The sequence below is a fragment of the Ciona robusta genome, chromosome 10, assembly GCF_009617815.1.
Source record: "Ciona robusta chromosome 10, ASM961781v2".
Taxonomy (NCBI): domain Eukaryota; kingdom Metazoa; phylum Chordata; class Ascidiacea; order Phlebobranchia; family Cionidae; genus Ciona; species Ciona robusta.
The window spans coordinates 7393143-7417370 of NC_143244.1; the positions used below are offsets into that span (position 1 = coordinate 7393143).

Here is a 24228-nt window from a genome sequence, read left to right on the forward strand (position 1 = left end):
TAAACCACTACGGCTTCTGAGACGGAACCTTTATAACGGTACAAACTTCCAATAACAGACTCTAATAGCGATTGTTGGTTTATTATACAATAACATTGTCACGATATCTTTGCACGAATATAATAGATCACACATAATATGTTCATCAACAAACAAATGATACTGACTTAACATGAGATATAAATGTTGTTAAACCTTTGTCAAAAAAGTGAAGCACAAACTAATAATGATGACCTAATTTTCAAAACTTTTTGAGTATAGTGGCGTGGGGGAAGATGGGACACCTTATCGTTCTATTTTCTCGTCACATTTGGTAGTAAACAAAGAACATTCAAACAATTATAAACCGTATTCTCACGACTCCCGTGCTAAAGGTGTCCCATCTCCCTCCACCCTACTATATATTGACAAAATTCCTTAAATAAATATTCTTAGTTCAAGAATAAAACGTTTGTATAGAATGCTAATAGATTTACAGCAGTATTACACATGTGATAACTTGTAAGCTGGCATGTGGTGTAGGCTATAAAACAAAACACTTATGTTATAACTGTCGTCGTTGCCCCGCAATGCGAGGATAAATAAGTTACTTACATTGGTATTCGGTAACTATGGAAAAACTAGTGTGTTGTAATAAAGAACACTAAGCGCATTCGTGAACGCAGTAAACAATTAATAATAAATTTGCGGGGATGAAATGGGAATATTAGAACACGTTGGAATGACGAAAATGTTAAAGTTCGTGTAGTTTGATTCGCTGAACAATAGAAATAGGTAATTTGGGAGTTTGATGATTTATATTGGTGTGGGTAAGACGTTACGTTTCGTTCTATTTATCGTCCCATTCGTAAGTAATCAAGGAATAATTACAGAAGTATATAACCGTATCACCATGACGAAAGCGTTGTTAATTGTTTAAAACACGATTAAGAAATATGGGATTTGATGACGACGGTATATCCGGAGTCCACATACCATAGTACCCTACTTAATTACATATCAGTAGATTCGGAACTGTCACAAAAATCATCATTTTGATCTTCTAACACGGCTTGTGCTGTGTCTTCTTTTCTTGTCGTTCTTGTTGTTTTTCTTCCTGTTCTCTTTCTTGTTTCTTTTCTTCCTGTTCTCTCTCTTGTTCTTTTTCTCCTTCTAAATCTTCTTTGATGTCCTCTTGATGAAAATTAGGAGATTGCTTTGACCCTGATAACATACAGCAAATAAATTAAACCACTCCAGAAAAATATTAACTCACAAAGTTACACACGTGGCAACTCGTAAGCGGGAACGAGTTGCATAAAACAGAAAACCCATGTTTTACGAATATCGCTGCTCCGACATGTGGAATAAATAAGTTTCGTTCATTCACACCACACATTTCAATTGCTTACATACCGTAAAACGTCCCTGAGCTTCTCATACGCGTTGATAAAGATCGGTTTCTCTTTCGACTCAACCTTTGCGACATCCGTTTTCGTTTCAGTTGATTTCTTTGTATCTCAAGTTTGCTTTTCTCGGCGCAACTTTCGAAAAACTCTGTTAAAAATTTAAAGGTCACTGTTGATGATTGTACAAATTGTCGGTAAGATGAAGTTCTTTAATACGTCCTTGTATGGTGGGCAACACATAGCCATAACACAGGTGGTTTAGTGCAACATATGTAGTCCTATCCCAAATCAACCAAACAAACCATACTCACCGAGTAAACTCTTGACATCAGTCATCACTTGATCGTTGATATCTTCATTTTCTTTAGAATGCAAAGCTTCAATCTGCAAACGTTTCAATGCAATCTTACAATGTTCCAACTCTATGGAAAGCTTCTGCTTCTCTTCATTTTCAGCCTGTTTCAAAACAGATTAATTATTGCATAAGATACAGATTTTCTGGTCAGTTTCAATATAAACACATAGTAGGATGGAGGAAGACGAGACACCTTTTTATATTTTACGACCCATTTGATAGTAAACAACAAACATTCAAATAATTATAAAAGCACTGTATCCCCACGACTCTTGCTGACAGTTTGTTAATTGTTAAAAACACCATCAGGACGTTTGGATATTAAATGCTAAAGATGACCTGTCTTTTCCCGTCTTATTATATCTCGGCTGTTATGAGCTGTTATGTTGTTAAAACAAACCACACGTATTTATATTTTTCGTTCTTTGACGCATGTGTTGGTCACTGTGGCCGCCTCTTAACCAAAAAAATATCTGCTCGATGTTGCTACCATTGAGGGCGCATATATTTTGGGCAAGCCACTTAACGATAATTGCTCCAAAGTGGTTACTAATAGGTTGTTTAAATTGACAGATATAAAAAATGAAATGCCGAAGATACCTTCGCCTCTTCTTGCATGAGATGCCGCTCCTGTTCCAAATCCTGCAATAGATTTCAAATTATTTTATTTCAATTTAGATTTTTAATTCTTTTGGTATGTATAAAAAAATATTCCAAAATTTCGTGCCATTCCGAAGACTTTTATTTCATCAAGACTTTTTTATAAACCATGATAGGTCTTAACTCTTGTCCAATGGCAAGTGAAACGTCGTCTATTCTATATTACTCTACCTGTATTTCATGGCTCAACACTTCTGTTGTCAAACGAAACTCTGCTTTTTCTTGTTCGTTCTCCGAAAGCCTGAAACAGGAATTCAAAATTATTACCAACATAGATAAACAGCATGTAATGTACAATAGTACAACATGTTCAACACTTATTTATCCCCATGCGGAGAGGTAAATCAAACATCTCTAACGCAATTCCTAGTCTTGCCATAAAAAAAGTTAACTCGTTCCCGTTTTCCGCGGGTGCACCGTTGATCGCGATAAAAATCGGGCGAACTCGCCTAGGAAACTACGTGCCCAACAATTAGACACAATTTGTTTTTTTTTTACGTACAGTTTTTCCAACTCTGCTTTCTGTTCTTCCATTTCCAGTGTTTGCTTTGTGATTCCGTCAAGTTTTTGCATCAATTCCTCAACGTTTTTCGTCGCCTCGTCAGATTTAGCCGCATCGTTTCTCTTCTGCTCTTCGAGATCAGATAATATCATTTCTCTCTCTTGTGAAAGTCTCTAAAAGTTCAAACAAATTTAAACGAAACAACAGGAAGTTTGCGTTTGATTTATTTTTCTCCGCTGGTATCACGCGCATTATTTGCTGTGCAGTAAATATTGCGATAGTGAGAGCTAAGTTTACGGAACACAACAAACAAAGCAAGAGCTCCACAAACAAAGAAGTCGATAATATAACAACTGCAACGATAAGTTAGTTCCACGAAATTTCTTTCAAATAAAAACCAACTACCCCATGTTATATATCTGCACATATATAACGTGGTTTATCTCTTCGATCATGGTATAACGAACATCACGCTATTTAAAAACACAAAAAATCGGAGAAAAGAAGCCTCATTCCATAGTTTGACTGTTAAACCCAACTTATGGTCAACTCGCAATGAACTAAATAATTAAACTTTGTGAGTGATTGTTCTTCAGCATGAGTGCAATTTAAACACTCCAAACTAGTCTAGATCTTGTAATACCTGAATCGAGCCTTGAAGCTCTACTGTAATCGCTAACATTTTATGTCTTTCCGTTTCCAGCAGTTCCATGTTTTTCAAAGTATCTTCCAAGTCACTGCGTTTATTTGACAACTGTTATTTTTTACGTGGTAACTCGTAAGTGAGCACGACGAGGTGTATATGGAACAAGCGGGGATAAAGCAAGTTACAAGTTACATTCATTCACATTTAATTTAGTTAAGCCAATATACGTTTTTATAGTTTCCTGAGTATCCTGCAGTTCGTCCACAAACATCTGGATTCGAACTTTTTCTTCCGCAAGTTGAAAATTGAAAGCTTCCAACTCCTACATGTTAACATTATGTAAGTTGTTTGTCTCTTCATATATTAAACCTATCTAACTAAACCCGTTTTGATTTAAAATAACACAATCTATCAACGCGAAAAACTTAAAAAAATGGTTGACAACAAAATGCCAGTCGTAAAACACGCTCGTAATAAAAGTGTGAAGTTATGGGTAGTCGTCAGGATACGGTTATATTAATCTGTAAATATTCACTTTACTACGAAATGGAACGAGAAAAAGAATGAAAATGTCTCATCTTACCTCATCCTACTATAAGTTATATAAACATCGACTAAATTAGTTTCTCACCTCGGTTTTCGCGCGTTCCGCACCAAATTCTTCCGACACTTTGATGAATTTCTCTGAAAAATTACATGGATTTTGATACAGACTCCTGTTGTTGTGTATCAACATGCCATACGTCATTTTGATATTTCATATATATAAGCCTTGTCTGGATCTTTGTGTAAGTGCAAAATATATAAAGAAATTTGTATATACTGTTAATACTTCACATTGTAACCAACGTGTTTTAAGCTATAATAACAGTAATAGCAATACATTTAACAACAAAGTCCTTGTATAGACCTTTTACTTTTACCTGCATCTATAAAAGACTTTTACACAACCTATATATCGTATAGAGGGGTAACATGGTTTATGTTCCAATTCTTTTTTTATCGACCAATTCGGTAATAAATAAATAATATTTACAGAATTATATAACCGTATACTTCTTACCCCACGGTATTGTATCACTCAACAAAACTTACCAAACAGTTCTTGTCTTTCTTTTGAAACGCTGATTAGTTGTTCTTGCAAAGACCTGATCATTGTCTCGCTAAGTTCCGCATTCAAAGTTGTTCTGTTCATTGAAATAATAAGTTATACCATCTTCGCATGGCGGGGCAACCGCAGTTGTTACACAGACGGGTATTCTGTTTCATATATTTCGTGCCCGCTTCTGAGTTAACAGATATGTAGCTTATTTATACTCGCGTGGCCGGGCAACGCCAGTTGTTATAACACGGGGTGATCTGTTTCATACACCTCGTGCCCGCTTACAAGTTAACACGTATGCAACCTTCTGTGTGTTTGCTTGCGCTAACTGATCTACTGCGGCTGTATTTTAAATCCTAAAAAATAAACCAACTCAGTTTTAGCCGGAGTAACACACTGAATGTTGGGGTAATGGACCAACTCTGGTCTAAATCCCAGGTCCCATGGTCTGCCGTGCTGTCAGACCTCACGCCAATAGAAAAATGAAAAAAATATTAACCAATGTTTTACATTTTTGAGCTTTGCTCTATGGCTCTGATCCATTCCTGTTTTGAGTCTTCATCGTCCGCTCCCAAGTACAGTGCAGATGCCTATGTAAGTGAGAATATGATCAACCGTGGTCGTATAGGATAGGCTACTACTGTAGGTTAAGGTGGATACCATTAGCACCTAAATCCACATTTTCTAATGAGATTTTTTAACAATCAACAACGCTCTTTTATAGGTTATATATTTCAGTAAATATTCTACGTTCATTACAAAATGCCGGAAAATATTACAGAATAAAAGCCAAGCCATATTCCTTCATTCTACTATACATTAGTTACAATTTAATCTAAACACCTTGCAAGACTTACATCACTTTTATCAGCGTTAGCAGGCAGAATTCGAATCCCGTATGGAAGATTGGGCAAAGTTGCTTCTTCTATTATACAATCTCCAAGTGGTATCACACCCTAAAAGACAAACTGTTTTAGTTCTATGGCGTATTATTTGTTGTGTCTGTGTGTGCATTGAGTTGCATCTAGCGGACACCCATGTTTTTTGCAGAGTACGGATAACCTTAGTTCTTCTCGGTCATTATACTTTGGCGACGCTGGCGTGCGGTACGTTGTAAACCGCCGCCTAGAATACCGAAAATAAAAGCAGTTATTTGTGACAAAGTTGTTACAGTTCTATTTGGTTAGTATAGCGGTTTGTAACCTTTTTTAATTGCTCATTTACAACAACATAACGCATAAATGTAACACGTATCAATACAGAAAGTAATCGCCCACAAAACAACATACGTGGTAACTCGTAAGCGGGCACGAGGTATATGAAACAAAACTTCTGTGTTATAACGACTGACGTTTTCGGCCACGCGGGAAAAATATTGTTTCACTGCGTCGAAACGTTTTTTTTTTTCGAAGAATCAATTTCCGCGTAGGTCTGTGTTTACGTTAAATTACCTTCGGGTGTATATTGAATATTTTTGTATCAAATATTTTCTTTTCCGTTTCCCCATAATAGAACATGAAACTGTCTTTCAGTACGAAGAATCTGCCGCCAAAGTTTACATTAAATTATTGCAACGTATGTGTAAATAGTTAAACCGAAAGTAGCGCGTTAGCAAACAAAAAGAACTTCGCACCAGCAAGTTTTTGATATCACAAATAGGCATTAATAATAAATTTCTTTATATTTTTCATTAAATGCACTGTCGTATACCAAAAATAATTAAAACAACATACAGTAGGATGGGAGAAGATGGGACACGTTTTAACTCTATTTTCTTGTCCATTTAGTATAGTAAACAAACAACATACAAAGAAATATGAAACTATGTCCTCATGACTCTCATAGACCGTGGTTAATTGTTTAAAACACGATCAGGATATTTGGATATTATGTGCTAAAGGTGTCCCATCTTCCCCCCCCCACTATATAAAGGAACTACCAGTCATACCATAGTCGTTAAATTAAAGTTTAAAGTAGTTTAATCGTTCAACCTTTTTGACCATTTGTTTGATGGTCGACCCATTGGTTTCTTTAATAAAAGTCCGCTCATCTGGAAGCCACCTGTTACCTGCATATCTGTCAAGTCTGAGAACGAACTCAGACTCGTCCGCTTTTCCAGTAATTTGCTCATATTTTATAAGTATCGACTTAAAACCTACAGTACAGTAATGTAGGGTAAATAAACGTTATTACATATAATATCTCACATTTTCTAATCGTGTTTTTACACCATTAACATCGCCTTTTTTTAGAGTCGCGAGGATGCGGTTGTAATTCTGAATATTCTTTGTTTATTGCTAATTGAGATGATAAAAGAGAATGAAAAATGAACCATCTTACGCCTTCCGGTTTTCTCAACATACAATTAAAAGCGGTGCTAAAGAAATTAAAGCCAACGTACGAATATACACAGCTATACGCGACGCAGTGTTTCACCTGTCTGCTACTTAATTCTGCGAAGTGATTTATAAAGTAATAGTGGGCTGAGTGCCTTTTACTCATTAAGCAAACATATATGGTAGCTGTAAGTTTGAATCCGGATGTATTTGCACATCAGTCCGGCTTGTGTTTCCTTCAAGCTAAATACTCAAATATACCGAACAGAAAGTAAAATTACCTTTCAGGTGTATGTGAAAAAAATGTGTGTTACAAAACAAAAATACTAACCGTTTTATAATCTGTCGTATATAATATGTTATATAGTTACAGGCTTATTCATTATGCATGTAGTGGCCTTGCAGTTCGTATATTGTCGAACTATAGCTTCTAATTTCCAATTTAGGTTAATGGTGTTACAATTATTAAAAAAGGTGGTTTTTGTTAAGACGTGCAGCGTTATGTATAAGATCTATTAAGCAACTTAAACTCAAAGCAAGCAGAGAAGCCGACAAGATTTTTAAAGCTGTGCTCCCTTATTATTACGTCATAATCATTTCAGAAAAGGCGCGCACATTCTCGGTAATTCCCCCCGATTTTTAGAAAGAGGAACTTCTTGTAGCAACGGGTATCGTGGCAACCATTGTTGGTCGTTACTGGGTCTGTGCACAACGTATCACAGTAAGGAAAGCTGATATATTAATACATGTATAAACTTATGGATATAATAACACTCTTATAGATAATACCACTATAGCTACACAGAAAACAGTCGCAGTTTGTTAACACAGTGGCAAGCTATCGTCTATTTCTAGCAAACCGAGACAGCAAACGCATTTTTAAATTGAAATGACGTTTTCGACCGAAAATACTTGTCTAGACTGCATAAGATGTTCACAGTGTGTTTTTGAAACAGCTAGCTTAACTTATTTTAAATTTTAAACACATACAAGGGCATGTCAAATTGTCAATAAAACTTGTATTGTATATAGTCCACAATATGTTCAGTATGTTGGCTTACATGGTAGTTTAATAGTTGATCCAACATACACATTAAAAAGAAGCAAAAACGGCAATGCTTTATCTAATGCTGGGGCAGTACTGGCAGATAGTTGAGTTGGCATATAAAAGCTGCCTCTTACCCAGAGGTTACAGGTTTAAGGCTTGTTGTTGCTACCATGAAACTTTGAACAAACATGTTTACCACTTTGTCTTTTCAGTGCTTGGTTGATGAAAAATAAACCTGCTTTTATATGCCAACCTCTACATAAGCATAAAATGGCTACAAATGATGAACACCTGATACAATACAAAGGCGATCATGAAGGACGTGTACTTACAAAGTTAAACAGGTAACGTTCATCGAAATTACTTTATTATTTCATAAGTTTACAGCAGTTTCATTTAGGGTTATTAATAAAAACACAACATAATATATCGAAATAATATAAATAAGAAAATATGTATAATGTTTGGATTAAGTTTGTTATATGTAATAGCTATGCAGTATGCATATTTAGCATGCTTTATTTCCTGTATTGCACAAAGTACAACAGTTTATTGTGACAAGATAATTTTCAGGTTACGTAAAAGAAAAGTGTTTACTGATGTCACGTTCAAATTAGATGATGGAGAAGTTTCAGCTCAGAAAAGTATTCTTGCTGGATATTCTGATTATTATGAGAAAATGTTCACGTCTGGGGTAATGTACCAATTGATATTTATTGTGACAATTCTCTTCATAAATGTTAATCTGTTAAAGTAGATTCTGTTAAAATAGTTTAATTATATCATTTGCATGTTGTAGACCTCATATAAATAAATTTTGTTTAAAAATAATTTATAATTGCTACGTATTCTGTTACTTTGGTTTCAGTTCAAGGAAGGTTTTAATGAAGATATTGAAGTAAAGGGGATGAAGGCTTCAATATTAGATTTGTTGTTCACTTTCATTTACTTACAAGTGATCGATATAAGCGATAAAACTGTTTGCCAACTTTATGAGGCTTCAGATTACTTGCAGTTTAATGGTAATATCTGCATTTGCCTAAGTTTGATTCATACTTTCTAAAACATATGTTTCTAGATGTGAAGGGATATTGTGTTAGCTTCTTCAATGATGCACTTGCTGTTGGGAACTGTTTAAGTTTCCGTTCCTTTGCACAAAGATACCAGCTTCTGGAATTGGTGGAAAAATGTGACAAATTCATTGTTGACCACTTAGAGTTGGTTTCCAAAGAATTGAAATTCATGGATTTATCCTTAGATGAAGCTGAATCTCTGATTGCATTGAAACAGAAACAGGTAGAAATTTAAATCTTTGATTTTTATATTGGATTAGTGAAAAGTGACCTTGTTTGAATTGTTGATCATATCAGTAATTGTTTTGTGCAAAATACTATTTTTCTACAATTTGCAGGATTCTGGCCAAGATTCGATTTTCAGGACCATCTTGAATTGGATCAAACACGACTTTAAACAACGTCAGCAATTCATTGAACGTTTGTTTCAATTGATTGATGTAAAGAAACTATCAACTGCATTCCTTGAAGACATTGTTAAAAAATCTGAGGTATATTAAATTAGACTGATTATTATTAGTTTTACAACAGTTTTATTATGTATAAAACACCTTTTTCAATCTAATTTGACTTTAATTTTTTTGTAAGCCTAACAACTTGTTGTTAATACCATAGAGTTAGCATTACATTATGTTTAATACGGACACTGGTTTAATTGTCGCTTGTTTATATTTCTTGTAGAAATGGATTAAAAGAACAGATTATTTTCTTGACATTCTCACCCCAGAATATGTCGCTCGTCTTGAAAAAAATCAACTGCCTTTACCAGGTGGTGCTGCGGCACAAGGTGGTGCTAGAGAAGGTAATTTATAATATTTCTATTAATGCTGTGGCATAAAGTAAAACTAGTTGGTTACAGGACACAGTACCCTCTATAGTGACACATATTGTTTATACTCATTGTTTACTTTCTTTTATATAAAACTTGGTTTGGTGACTTTTATAATCTCATGGATCTGAAGCAGTTATATTAAACTGTAGCGATCACATATTTCTGGTTACACATAATACCAATAGGTCAGCTTATGTATCAACCAGAACCAAGTATAGATAATATAACGTCGTTTAACTCTATGGTTGGTATATTGGAGATATGAGACAAGAAATGTCTCCAAATCCAGTGCCGCAGCACAGTTGGTTAGCACGCCTGCTTTAAAGCCAGAGGTAATGGTTTCAAGGCTTGTCGTTATTTGCATTGTGCGCCTATGTGTCCTTGGGAAAGACACTAAGGAGTTGTCCAAAGTATCGGCCACACATAAAAAAATTAAAAAATCCCCCCCAAAAAATAATAGCCCACAAAGTAACATACATGGTAACTCGTAAGCTGGCACGAGGTGTATGAACATTCGTGTGATAACGACTGTCATTTTCCAGCCACGCGAGGATAAAAGAAGTTTCATTCATTCATACATTCATTCATCATTTATTCATTCAAATCAATTGTACATTTCCACATAACCTGTAGTGCTGGACAAGCTCCTATTCCTTTTGTATGCACCTAGTTTAGAACTCATTGTGTTTGAATTAGAATCTGTTTCTTTATTGTATACTAAATTGCAGCTTAGTTAATTATTGTCTGCATTTTTGTCGTAATCATTTTAATATCAATATTGAGTCATAATTCTACTTTTATTTCACCATAGATGAAAGATTCGAGTTCATGATTGTGGGTGGTCATGACACAAGGAAACTTGTTCAAATTTATGACGTTGTTGGGAAACAATTGAGAGAAATAAAGGTCGGTTGTTCAAGTGATTTATATTTTGTATTACTTCACATAGTGCTCCAGTGGAGAATATTATATTATACTGTATTCTGTATTATTGTATTGCCAAAACGTCATCGTTATAAACATGAATAAAAGCCAATTTAACACCAATAACTATTTAACTGCCACATAGTGTTTTATGTTTTGTATTATTCCACCTAAGGCCCTACGTAACCTACGTTTAACAATTTCAAATCAAATATTACAAATTTGGTTTCACCATTTTAGATGAAAGGTCTGTAAAGATATTTTGACATAAAAAATAACAGGTGATTTTTAAAACTTCATAATCATGATTCGTGAATATGACCTATCATGAGTCAGCTAATGATGTCATTTTTATCCACAGTCAACCTTGTATGAAAGGTCTGGTTCAACCAGTGTGAAGATAAACAACCATGTTTATACGGCTGGTGGTGATAAATCCAACTTTGTCGAATGTTTGAATTTAAACCAAGTTGATGTTGGTTGGTACGAGGTGGCATCTATGAAGGAACAACGATATCTTGCAGCATCTGCTGTGTTGAATGGTTGGTTCCTTATTATGTTTAACAATATATTGGTGGATTATTATTTTAGAAAAAGTGTTTAGATTATTATAAACCCCTTCCTGTGTTAACAGTATATTGGGGTGGGCTAATTTACTTACTTGCTTAAGTCTGAACCTATAAGCTTTTATTCTTTACCAAACACATGAAGTAGTTTATGTTTCTCATTAGTAGTGAATATTGTGGTATTAGAACTAATAATTTTATAATTGTAATATGTTTTGTTACAGATCAAATGTGTCTAGCAGGAGGATGTGATGGTGGTATTAATGCATCATCATCAGTTGAATTATACATTCCACTGGTGAATACATGGACAAACATTGCTCCAATGCAAACTAAACGATATGATCATGCTCTTGTTTCTTATAAAGGTTGGTATAATAAATATAAATGTAATAATAAAGTGGGTTGAATATGACAGTAGAACGGGCTCAAACTACACAAAACTAACCATAATGATTCTTAAGCACATCGAATCAAAAATATTTAAAGTTGAAGAAAGAAAAGCATCTAAACGACATCAACATAAGCAAGCTTTCTCTTAATTAAATTTGTTTGTGAGGAGTAATTTTTAAATTAATATTTAGTAATTTTAAAATAATAAAGCTGCTGTAATATTTGAAAATGATTTTTGATAAATGTTTGGTTGATTTAATGTTTCTTGTTTACTTTTTTTTTCTTGATGACGTCATTAGCACTCGGCGAACCTCTGAGCTCTTGCGACTTCTGTAAATTCCTTCCTCCTTGACACTGTTCAATGTAAACCATTGTGAATTTCATATTTATTTATTCTTCTCCACATAATTTGTATTAGACTGGTTTATCAAATACAGTTTATTCATATTTTATAAAATACATTAAAAACTTTCACTAATTTGTTAAACAAAAGGTAGAGATATTGTTGATCCTTAGTTTGATTATTATGAAACAATTACTATTATTTTTAAACATAACTCTTGTACAGGTCGCTTGTACTCGTTTGGTGGAAGGGATGAGGGTTTTGTATTAAATCTTTTAAATTCAATGGAAAGTTTTGATCCAAGAGAAGGGAAATGGAAATCACTAAAATCAATGAATAAGAAAAGATCTGGATTCTGTGGTGTTGTTTACAATGATGAGATTTATGCCATTGGTTCCTTGTTTATTTTATATATAAACTCTAAATTAGTTTGTTTTGTTAAATTACCTGAATTTACACATTTCTTTACAATATTATATTTTTATAACATAAACCGCAATATTGAAGGTATATCATGGCAGGTATTGTTACTTGTTAAAGCGAGTAGTATATGTTAGAAAAAACAAGAAAATATTTAGAAATTCTTTGCAAGTTAAAAATTATCAAACCTGATTTAACGGAATAGTAGACATGTTAGGTTTATCTGGATTATTTTTGTCTCATTGTGTGTTATTTAACGTTATTTATTACAAAATATTTAAACATGGATGATTAGATTGTATGTTTAAACAACAAGAAATGTAAAACACATTGCATAATAATATACCTGAAAAAAAATGATTTGAATTTAGAAATTGTTTTGCATTTTAAAACCAACTGCACACTTCAAGTCACCAAACTCAAACTGCAAGAAACCAATGTTAATTTTTTAGCAAATAAATTTAAACTACACAATAACATTTAACAATATAATTACTCTATACTCTGTTTGTATAATGTTTATTAAGGTGGTCATGCTTTGAAAAGTGTCGAGCGATATAACATACGAACCAACACTTGGACCAATGTTAGCAGCTTAAACCACGTGCGATTTGGTTCTTGTGCTTGTGTTGTGAATGGGAAGATATACGTCATTGGAGGGTAAGTGGTTCTAAAGGTTATGAAGTGGTTAGTTGTGAATACTAGAAAAAATGATATGACAAATCTTTAAATTGGTTAACGTTGTTGCATTTGTATTATTAGAAATTTGTATTTTAATTTTGTTAAAAAACTTATGGATTTACTCAAAACAATATGCTGATATAAGCAGTGGTGTATTAGAAGATTAGATGTCATGCCCCTACCTTTTTATTCATTGTTTACCTTATCATACTACCTGGTTGATCAGTGTATTTTCATTATTATACCAGTAGCTTGTTTATCAACAAGTAATACAGCATTTGCATCCCACTTTTACAATTCCCCAGACAATAATACTTTATTTACCTATTATTTTGTCACAACATCAGTCTATTGTCCGATAACAGTCTGTGATACATTTGTTATTCAATACACAATGCTATTAAAAAATATGTTTTATTTTAAATTTGATCATTTTTATTGGTAATTTCATGTTTGTTTATCCTCCTGTAAAGTTATGCAAATAATAAAACCAGCCTATATTACTCTGATGAATTTTAGTTAAATAACACCAGCCCTACCTTAATATTATCTTCTTAGCTATGGTGACAATGAATCAAAAACAACAATTGAGGCTTATGATGGAACAATCAATGAATGGAAGATTGAAACCAACATGGAGATATCAAGACGTTGGGCATCAGTTGTAGCTTTGTAAACAATGAAAATCTTCAAGAAAACTGAGATGGTATTCTCGGCTACTGACTAAACTAATCGATTGCAGTAACTATTGGTTACCGCGGTTATTTGGTCGGTGGTTTTTTACATTTAGTCGACCGACTAATTTTCTGTGGATTACTTATTACAGGTCAACATCTACCGACTAAAAAAGCAAAATCGAATTTAGGCGGCGACTTGTTTAGTCGATAGCTGAGAATGCCATCCCTGTTTGTGTATTTCATGACTTGTTTTGATAAATATTCCATCAATAGTTTTGTAAACCACATGAGCCACTGTTCACATTGCAGAAATACTTTGAAACTTCATAAATTTAGGTTTGTAATAATTAATGAAAAATTCTTCATAACATAAAAGCACTTGAGATTGTATTTAATTACTTCAACCTATAATATATAATTATGCAACTAGTACTTTTGATACTCCAATTTAATAATTTATATTTCTATATTTTCACCTAAATTTTTCAATTCATTCATTGTGAATTTTCACTTGTAACTGTTTTGGGCATGTTAGTTGCCTTATAGATCTTTTTTGAACATGTTGTTTATAATAACAGCCGACAAAGAAAAGCTTATATTGTAACATTGGATAAGTTTTTTAATAATTTCACTTGTTAACTAATTATAATTTCAAACACGTTACATTATAAAACTATCACTATGCATTCGTGAAAATCAAATTTCATTTAAATTTATTCCCGCATTTTCTAGTTATCGTTAAACAAATCATTGGTAGTTCGTTTCCCGTCGTAATCAGAGTTGGTATATAAACATACTCTACACCGACTCTGGTCGTAAAATATGGTTGCCAATAAAATGCTGGTCTTAGCTGTTTTCGTACTTTTAATTGGCGGTGATTAACGGCCCCAATTCCCGCAGGAAGAACATTTCATCGTCGGTAGTGAAATTTGCGCGTAAATTTCAAGCGAGAAACACAACTGACGCTACGGAACCCAATATCAACGATATTTTATAAGAAACAAATGGTTTTCTTAGTAGTTATTTATTGAGCACGTAGTGGCCTTACAGTTTGTATTTTGTCGAACTATAGTTTCTGGATACTTATTTAGGTTAATGGTGTTACAATTATTAACAACGGTAGTATTTTTTCAGACTGGCGTGCACCGTTATGTATAAGACCTATTAAGCAACATAAACTCCAGGCAAACATAGAAGCCGACAAGATATACCTTCATAGCAACAAACAGTAAAAGAATTTTATTTAAGTTGTGCTAATTGTAGCACGTGTTGATTTTTAAAGGTATGCTCCCTTATTATTACGTCATAATCATTACCGAAAAGGCGCGCACATTCCCGGTAATTCCCCCAATTTTTAGAAAGAGGAACTTCTTGTACCAACGAATGTTGGTCGTTACTGGGTGTGTTGTGCACAACGTATCACAGTATTAACTACACGAATCACAGTAAGGAAAGCTGATATATTAATACATGTATAAACTTATGGATATAATAACACACTTATAGATAATACCACTATAGCTACACAGAAAACAGTCGCAGTTTGTTAACACAGTGGCAAGCTATCGTCTATTTCTAGCAAACCGAGACAGGAAACGCATTTTTTAAATTGAAATGACGTTTTCGACTTAAATACTGGTCTTAACTGTATAAGATGTTCATAGTGTGTTTATACAGCTTGCTTAACATATTTTAAGACACACACACATACAAGCCTTTGTCAAATCGTAAAACTTTGCATAAAGATTTTACATAGTATGGGGTCCCTTTAATTAGTGCATGTCCGCTATGTCCACAATATTCACTATGTCCGCTATGTCCACTATGTCTGCTATGTCTACTATGTCCACAATATTCCAATTGGACATAGCGAACATAGTGAATTAGTAAATATTGTGGTCTGTGGACATAGCGGACATGCACTAATTATACTACCACTACTAAAAGAATAGGCTGGTGGAAAGTGTTACATGTTGGTGGTTAGGGGTTGTTGGTTAGGGGGTTAGTGGTTATAAGGGTTAGTAGTTAGGGGTTAGTGGTTAGCAAATAATGTGGGGGAGGATTCTTCACTAGCACCGGGACCGCATAGTACTATGGAGTTTTAATTAAACTTTGATAATAATTGTGGTTTGCTAAAATCAGACTGGTTAACACAGTGGAAAGCTATTGTTCTTTCAAACATAGTTCCCAAGGTGGATATGGATTCTTAATTCATAAAATCATTACTAAGAAAAATGTTAATATTCATTCTTAATGCGTTATAGTCACATTGTGAAGTATTTTTAATTTACCACTTTATCATTTGACTCCTTTCAGTGCTTGGTTGGTGAAAAATAAATCAGCTTTTATATGCCAACCTCTACATAAGCATAAAATGGCTACAAATGATGAACACGTGATACAATACAAAGGCGATCATGAAGGACGTGTACTTACAAAGTTAAACAGGTAACATTCATCTAAATTGCTTTATTATTTCATAAGTTTACAGCAGTTTCATTTAAGGTTATTAATAAAAACACAACATAATATATCGAAATAATATAAATAAGAAAATATGTATAATGTTTGAATTAAGTTTGTTATATGTAATAGCTATGCAGTATGCATATTTAGCATGCTTTATTTCCTGTATTGCACAAAGTACAACAGTTTATTACGACAGAATAATTTTCAGGTTACGTAAAAGAAAAGTGTTTACTGATGTCACGTTCAAATTAGATGATGGAGAAGTTTCAGCTCAGAAAAGTATTCTTGCTGGATATTCTGATTATTATGAGAAAATGTTCACGTCTGGGGTAATGTACCAATTGATATTTATTGTGACAATTCCCTTCATAAATGTTAATCTGTTAAAGTAGATTCTGTTAAAATAGTTTAATTATATCATTTGCATGTTGTAGACCTCATATAAATAAATTTTGTTTAAAAATAATTTATAATTGCTACGTATTCTGTTACTTTGGTTTCAGTTCAAGGAAGGTTTTAATGAAGATATTGAAGTAAAGGGGATGAAGGCTTCAATATTAGATTTGTTGTTCACTTTCATTTACTTACAAGTGATCGATATAAGCGATAAAACTGTTTGCCAACTTTATGAGGCTTCAGATTACTTGCAGTTTAATGGTAATATCTGCATTTGCCTAAGTTTGATTCATACTTTCTAAAACATATGTTTCTAGATGTGAAGGGATATTGTGTTAGCTTCTTCAATGATGCACTTGCTGTTCGGAACTGTTTAAGTTTCCGTTCCTTTGCACAAAGATACCAGCTTCTGGAATTGGTGGAAAAATGTGACAAATTCATTGTTGACCACTTAGAGTTGGTTTCCAAAGAATTGAAATTCATGGATTTATCCTTAGATGAAGCTGAATCTCTGATTGCATTGAAACAGAAACAGGTAGAAATTTAAATCCTTGATTTTTATATTGGATTAGTGAAAAGTGACCTTGTTTGATCATATCAGTAATTGTTTTGTGCAAAGTACTATTTTTCTACAATTTGCAGGATTCTGGCCAAGATTCGATTTTCAGGACCATCTTGAATTGGATCAAACACGACTTTAAACAGCGTCAGCAATTCATTGAACGTTTGTTTCAATTGATTGATGTCAAGAAACTATCAACTGCATTCCTTGAAGAGATTGTTAAAAAATCTGAGGTATATTAAATTAGACTGATTATTATTAGTTTTGCAATAGTTTTATTACGTGTAATACACCTTTTTCAGTCTAATTTGACTTTAATATTTTTGTAGGCTTAACAAACTTGTTGTTAATACCATAGAGTTAGCATTACATTATCTTTAATACTGACACTGGTTTAATTGTCGCTTGTTTATATTTCTTGTAGAAATGGATTAAAAGAACAGATTATTTTCTTGACATTCTCAACCCAGAATATGTCGCTCGTCTTGAAAATCAACTGTTTGTACCAGGTGGTGCTGTGGCACAAGGTGGAGCCAGAGAAGGTAATTTATAATATTTCTATTAATGCTGTGGCATAAAGTAAAACTAGATTGGTTACAGGACACAGTACCCTCTATAGTAACACATATTGTTTATACTCATTGTTTACTTTCTTTTATATAAAACTTGGTTTGGTGACTTATAATAATCTCATGAATCTGAAGCAGTTATATTAAACTGTAGCGATTATATATTTCTGGTTACACATAATACCAATGGGTCAGCTTATGTATCAACCAGAACCAAGTATAGATAATATAGTGTCATATTAATTCTATGGTTGGTATATTGGAGATATGAGACAAGAAATGTCTTCAAATCAATTGTACATTTCCACATAACCTGTAGTGCTGGACAAGCTCCTATTCCTTTTGTGTGCACCTAGTTTAGAACTCATTGTGTTTAAATTAGAATATGTTTCTTTATTGTATACTAAATTGCAGCTTAGTTAATTATTGTCTGCATTTTTGTCGTAATCATTTTAATATCAATATTGAGTCATAATTCTACTTTTATTTCACCATAGATGAAAGATTCGAGTTTATGATTATGGGTGGTTATGACACAAGGAAACTTGTTCAAATTTATGACGTTGTTGGGAAACATTTGAGAGAAATAAAGGTTGGTTGTTCAAGTGTTTTATATTTTGTATTACTTCACATCAGGATTGTAAAAGTTGTAAATCCGGACGGTGATCGTTTAATTTTATTGAAAATCCGGACGTATTATGTTTTACATGCGTCTGTCACCCAAGCTACCAAATCTTGTTATAAAGCGTATTACTGACTATCCCCACAGTCAAGTGCGGGCGCCTGTGCGATAGAAACGGTTGTTAAAGCTGCGATTTAATGTTTTATGTTCGTCGCGTGTTCGTAATTATCAGCTAACGTAATCGCTCAAGTAACAAACATTGCCTTGTTGCAATTTGGACATTTTGTGCTTAATTGTTACGTCACATGTCTTATTGCAACATAACTATGACGTTTCATTACGTAACAATCGGGAGGAATGGGCCCACTGCCCAACGAACCACGAGATTGAAACATCTTGTATGAGCGTCACATGTTTATGCTCTGTGACGGCGTAGGAAATAAAGGAAGACGCATGTGGTAGCATACATTCCACACATAACAAACGAAGCAATCGTTGTGAATTTATTCTCGTGAAAAGTGACGTAATGGAACTCTGGTTCTCGTGCGGTGCCAACAAACGATGTTTTTCGGCTTCTGTCCAAGCTCGGCCGGGACGATACTTTGTAATAATATATTACAATTTGCGTTGGTTCCAATTTACTGATAGCGTCGCTCCTCGCTCTAATATTTGCACCGATTAAAATTCACTTAAACGCAATTTACCTGCATTTAAAGTTAAACTATTCTTGGTTGCTGGCTTAAAATTATATCGGGAATAAAACAATTATACGAAATATAGTAGCACATAAACCACAATTGTTTTCTAAAATTTTAATACTTTATCAAAGGCATTACGACGTAATCATCGTTACATTTTTAATCCACGATGAACGTGCGTAAAACTTTTCTTTTGTTTCTGCCGATTTGTTACGTCGTTTTAATAAATGTAATATCATTTTAAATTCACCACATAAAGGTTCCATGTGACATGATTTGTGTCAAAATTAGTATAGTAGGTGTTAGGAAAATGCATTTTTTGTAATGTTTGGACGAACCGTTCCGTCATTTTAGCTATTCGCGGTGTTCTCGCAGGGTAACCGATGTGGTTAAAATATAGCGCATGTTTATGTCGTCAATAATTACTTAACTAAGAAACCAAAGAGTATATTGTTGGCCGGACGTAAGAAAGTTGATTTTAATATAAATAGGATTTATTTCTATTAAAAAAATCCGGACGTTTTTCGACGATCCGGACGTTTTTCGACGATCCGGACGGTGACATTATCACTGAAAATGGGGTATTTTTACAATCCTGCTTCACATAGTGCTCCAATCATGGAGATTTTTATGTTATGGATTTTTATATTGTTAAAACATGTCACTTATAAACATGAATAATAGGCAGTTTAACACCAATAACTGTTTAGCTGCCACAGAGTGTTTGATGTTGTGTATTATTCCTCCTAGGGACCCACTTTAAATAATTTCAAATCCAATATTTTAAATTTGGTTTCACCATTGTAGATAAATGGGCTGTACAGATTTTTTGCCAAAAAACTACCTGGTGATTTTAGAAACTTCATAATCATGACTCGTGAATATGACCTATCATGAGTCAGCTAATGATGTCATTTTTATCCACAGTCAACCTTGTATGAAAGGTGGGGTTCAACCAGTGTGAAGATAAACAACCATGTTTATACGGCTGGTGGTGATGATTCCAACTTTGTCGAATGTTTAAGTTTAATCCAAGTTGATGTTGGTTGGAACGAGGTGGCATCTATGAAGGAACAACGATGGCATGCAGCATCTGCTGTGTTGAATGGTTGGTTCCTTATTATGTTTAACAATATATTGGTAGAAAATTATTGTAGAAAAAATGTTTACAATATTATTAACCCCTGCTTGTGTATTTGTGTTAACAGTATATTGGGGTGGGCTAATTTACTTACTTGCTTAAGTCTGAACCTTTAAGCTTTTATTCTTTACCAAACACATGAAGTAGTTTATGTTTCTCATTAGTAGTGAATATTGTGATATTAGAACTAATAATTTTATAATTGTAATATGTTTTGTTACAGATCAAATGTGTGTAGCAGGAGGATGGGATGGTTATAATGCATTATCATTAGTTGAATTATACAATCCAGTGGTGAATACATGGACAAACATTGCTCCAATGCAAACTGAACGATGGCAACATGCTCTTGTTTCTTATAACGGTTGGTATAATAAATATAAATGTAATAATAAAGTGGGTTGAATATGACAGTAAAACGGGCTCAAACTACACAAAAATAAACATAATGATTCTTAAGCACATCGAATCAAAAATATTTAAAGTTGAAGAAAGAAAAGCATCTAAACGACATCAACATAAGCAAGCTTTCTCTTAATTAAATTTGTTTGTGAGGAGTAATTTTTAAATTAATAATTAGTAATTTTAAAATAATAAAGCTGCTGTAATATTTGAAAATGATTTTTGATAAATGTTTGCTCGATTTAATGTTTCTTGTTTACTTTTTTTTTCTTGATGACGTCATTAGCACTCGGCGAACCTCTGAGCTCTTGCGACTTCTGTAAATTCCTTCCTCCTTGACACTGTTCAATGTAAACCATTGTAAATTTCATATTTATTTATTCTTCTCCTCATACTTTGTATCAGACTGGTTTATCAAATACAGTTTATTCATATTTTATAAAATACATTAAAAACTTTCACTAATTTGTAAAAAAAAGGTAGAGATATTGTTGATCCTTAGTTTGATTATTATGAAACAATTACTATTATTTTTAAACATAACTCTTGTACAGGTCGCTTGTACTCGTTTGGTGGAAGGGATGAGGGTTTTGGATTTAATCCTTTAAACTCAATGGAAAGTTTTGATCCAAGAGAAGGGAAATGGAAATCACTAAAATCAATGAATAAGAAAAGATCTGGATTCTGTGGTGTTGTTTACAATGATGAGATTTATGCCATTGGTTCGTTGTTTATTTTATATATAAACTCTAAATTAGTTTGTTTTGTTAAATTACCTGAATTTACACATTTCTTTACAATATTATATTTTTATAACATAAACCGCAATATTGAAGGTATATCATGGCAGGTATTGTTACTTGTTAAAGCGAGTAGTATATGTTAGAAAAAACAAGAAAATGTTTAGAAATACTTTGCAAGTTAAAAATTATCAAACCTGATTTAACGGAATAGTAGACATGTTAGGTTTATCTGGATTATTTTTGTCTCATTGTGTGTTATTTAACGTTATTTATTACAAAATATTTAAACATGGATGATTAGATTGTATGTTTAAACAACAAGAAATGTAAAACACATTGCATATTAATATATCTGAATAAATAATTTGAATTTAGGAAATTGGTTTGCATTTTAAAACCAACTGCACACTTCAAGTCACCAAACTCAAACTGCAAGAAACTAATCTTAGGGTGGTATAATCAAAGTATAATCAACTTTGATCTTAGATCAAATTTCATTGTTGACATAACAACGATTTAAACGGTATGCAGAAAGTATAATCAAAGTTAATTACCGATTTTTGATTGTCGATTATCGTCAAAAAGTTAAACAGCGAAATTGGCTGTTTAAGTGTCTGGTGGCGATGCAAATTGGTAGTTTTTATGGTTGGTAACGCGACATAAGATTAATTTCTGTAAATTCATGTCAAATAGATTGTATTGGATCGTTTTTATAGGTTTTAACGGAGTCTGGGCCTTTTTAGAAAAAAGCGTCGAGCGATATAACATACGAACCAACACTTGGACCAATGTTAGCAGCTTAAACCACGTGCGATATGATTCATGTGCTTGTGTTGTGAATGGGAAGATATACGTCATTGGAGGGTAAGTGGGTCTAAAGATTTTAAAGTGGTTAGTTGTAAATACTAAAACAATTTGTTTGACAAATCTTTAAATTGGTTAAAATTGTTGTATTTGTAAATATTAGAACTTTGTATTTTAATTTTGTTTTGAAAAACTTATGGATTTACTGAAAACAAACCTGCTGGTATAAGCAGTGGTGTATTAGAAGATTAGATGTCATGCCCCTACCTTTTATTCATTGTTTACCTTATCATACTACCTGGTTGATCAGTGTATTTTCATTATTATACCAGTAACTTGTTTATCAACAAGTAATACAGCATTTGCATCCCACTTTTACAATTCCCCAGACAATAATACTTTATTTACCTATTATTTTGTCACAACATCAGTCTATTGTTACCATAACAGTCTGTGATATATTTACCGATAACAGTCTGTGATACATTTGTTATTCAATACACAATGCTATTAAAAAATATGTTTTATTTTAAATTTGATCATTTTTATTGGTAATTTCATGTTTGTTTATCCTCCTGTAAAGTTATGCAAATAATAAAACCAGCATATATTACTCTGATGAATTTTAGTTAAATAACACCAGCCCTACCTTAATATTATCTTCTTAGCTATGGTGACAATGAATCAAAAACAACAATTGAGGCTTATGATGGAACAATCAATGAATGGAAGATTGAAACCAACATGGAGATATCAAGACGTTGGGCATCAGTTGTAGCTTTGTAAACAATGAAAATCTTCAAGAAAACTGAGATGGTATTCTCGGCTACTGACTAAACTAATCGATTGCAGTAACTATTGGTTACCGCGGTTATTTGGTCGGCCGACTAAAATTTAGTCGGTGGTTTTCACATTTAGTCGACCGACTAATTTTCTGTGGATTACTTATTACAGGTCAACATCTACCGACTAAAAAAGCAAAATCGAATTTAGGCGGCGACTTGTTTAGTCGATAGCTGAGAATGCCATCCCTGTTTGTGTATTTCATGACTTGTTTTGATAAATATTCCATCAATAGTTTTGTAAACCACATGAGCCACTGTTCACATTGCAGAAATACTTTGAAACTTTATAAATTTAGGTTTGTAATAATTAATGAAAAATTCTTCATAACATAAAAGCACTTGAGATTGTATTTAATTACAACCTATAATATATAATTATGCAACTAGTACTCCAATTTAATAATTTATATTTCTATATTTTCACCTAAATTTTTCAATTCATTCATTGTGAATTTTCACTTGTAACTGTTTTGGGCATGTTAGTTGCCTTATAGATCCTTTTTGAACATGTTGTTTATAATAACAGCGGACAAAGAAAAGCTTATATTGTAACATTGGATTAGTTTTTTAATAATTTCACTTGTTAACTAATTATAATTTCAAACACGTTACATTATAAAACTATCACTATGCATTCGTGAAAATCAGATTTCATTCAAATTTATTCCCGCATTTTCTAGTTATCGTTAAACAAATCATTGGTAGTTCGTTTCCCGGCGTAATCAGAGTTGGTATATAAACATACTCTACACCGACTCTGGTCGTAATATATGGTTGCCAATAAACTGCTGGTCTTAGCTGTTTTCGTACTTTTAATTGGCGGTGATTAACGGCCCCAATTCCCGCAGGAAGAACATTTCATCGTCGGTAGTGAAATTTGCGCGTAAATTTCAAGCGAGAAACACAACTGACGCTACGGAACCCAATATAAACGATATTTTATAAGAAACAAATGGTTTTCTTAGTAGTTATTTATTGAGCACGTAGTGGCCTTACAGTTTGTATTTTGTCGAACTATAGTTTCTGGATAC

At 33.2% G+C, this 24228-nt stretch overlaps 3 protein-coding genes across 5 annotated transcripts; 2 read left to right on the forward strand and 1 right to left on the reverse strand.

Moving 5' to 3' along the window:
* Positions 1-65: 65 nt before the first annotated feature.
* LOC149730350 (pleckstrin homology domain-containing family D member 1-like) lies at positions 66-6824 on the reverse strand. The gene is made up of 14 exons (XM_089886999.1): positions 6645-6824; positions 6105-6195; positions 5511-5609; positions 5164-5243; positions 4647-4738; positions 4183-4235; positions 3779-3873; positions 3549-3642; positions 2906-3078; positions 2575-2644; positions 2344-2385; positions 1700-1844; positions 1396-1536; positions 66-1203 (listed from the first exon to the last, which is right to left on the reverse strand). The coding sequence occupies exons 1-14, from the start codon at positions 6782-6784 to the stop codon at positions 1043-1045; spliced, it is 1476 nt and encodes a 491-aa protein (XP_089743125.1). The 5' UTR covers positions 6785-6824; the 3' UTR covers positions 66-1042.
* Positions 6825-7555: 731 nt separating this feature from the next.
* LOC149730351 (kelch-like protein 12) lies at positions 7556-14753 on the forward strand. Its single transcript, XM_089886986.1, has 13 exons — positions 7556-7710; positions 8250-8381; positions 8611-8731; positions 8906-9059; positions 9116-9333; positions 9449-9601; positions 9792-9912; positions 10754-10848; positions 11228-11408; positions 11657-11800; positions 12394-12561; positions 13116-13248; positions 13828-14753. Exons 2-13 carry the CDS (start codon positions 8260-8262, stop codon positions 13943-13945), a joined length of 1728 nt encoding a protein of 575 aa, XP_089743112.1. The 5' UTR covers positions 7556-7710; positions 8250-8259; the 3' UTR covers positions 13946-14753.
* Positions 14754-15314: 561 nt separating this feature from the next.
* Positions 15315-23994, forward strand: LOC149730352 (kelch-like protein 12). 3 transcript variants are annotated; one of them, XM_089886993.1, is made up of 13 exons: positions 15315-15370; positions 16263-16394; positions 16624-16744; positions 16919-17072; positions 17129-17346; positions 17454-17606; positions 17798-17915; positions 18440-18534; positions 20190-20370; positions 20627-20767; positions 21360-21527; positions 22265-22412; positions 23021-23994. In XM_089886993.1, the coding sequence occupies exons 1-13, from the start codon at positions 15330-15332 to the stop codon at positions 23136-23138; spliced, it is 1788 nt and encodes a 595-aa protein (XP_089743119.1). In that variant the 5' UTR covers positions 15315-15329; the 3' UTR covers positions 23139-23994. The 3 variants fall into 3 exon arrangements, with proteins under 3 accessions (XP_089743119.1, XP_089743117.1, XP_089743118.1); XM_089886991.1 differs by lacking the exon at positions 23021-23994 and having other exon boundaries at positions 21924-22266; XM_089886992.1 differs by lacking the exons at positions 15315-15370; positions 23021-23994 and adding an exon at positions 16000-16138 and having other exon boundaries at positions 21360-22271.
* Positions 23995-24228: the final 234 nt, after the last annotated feature.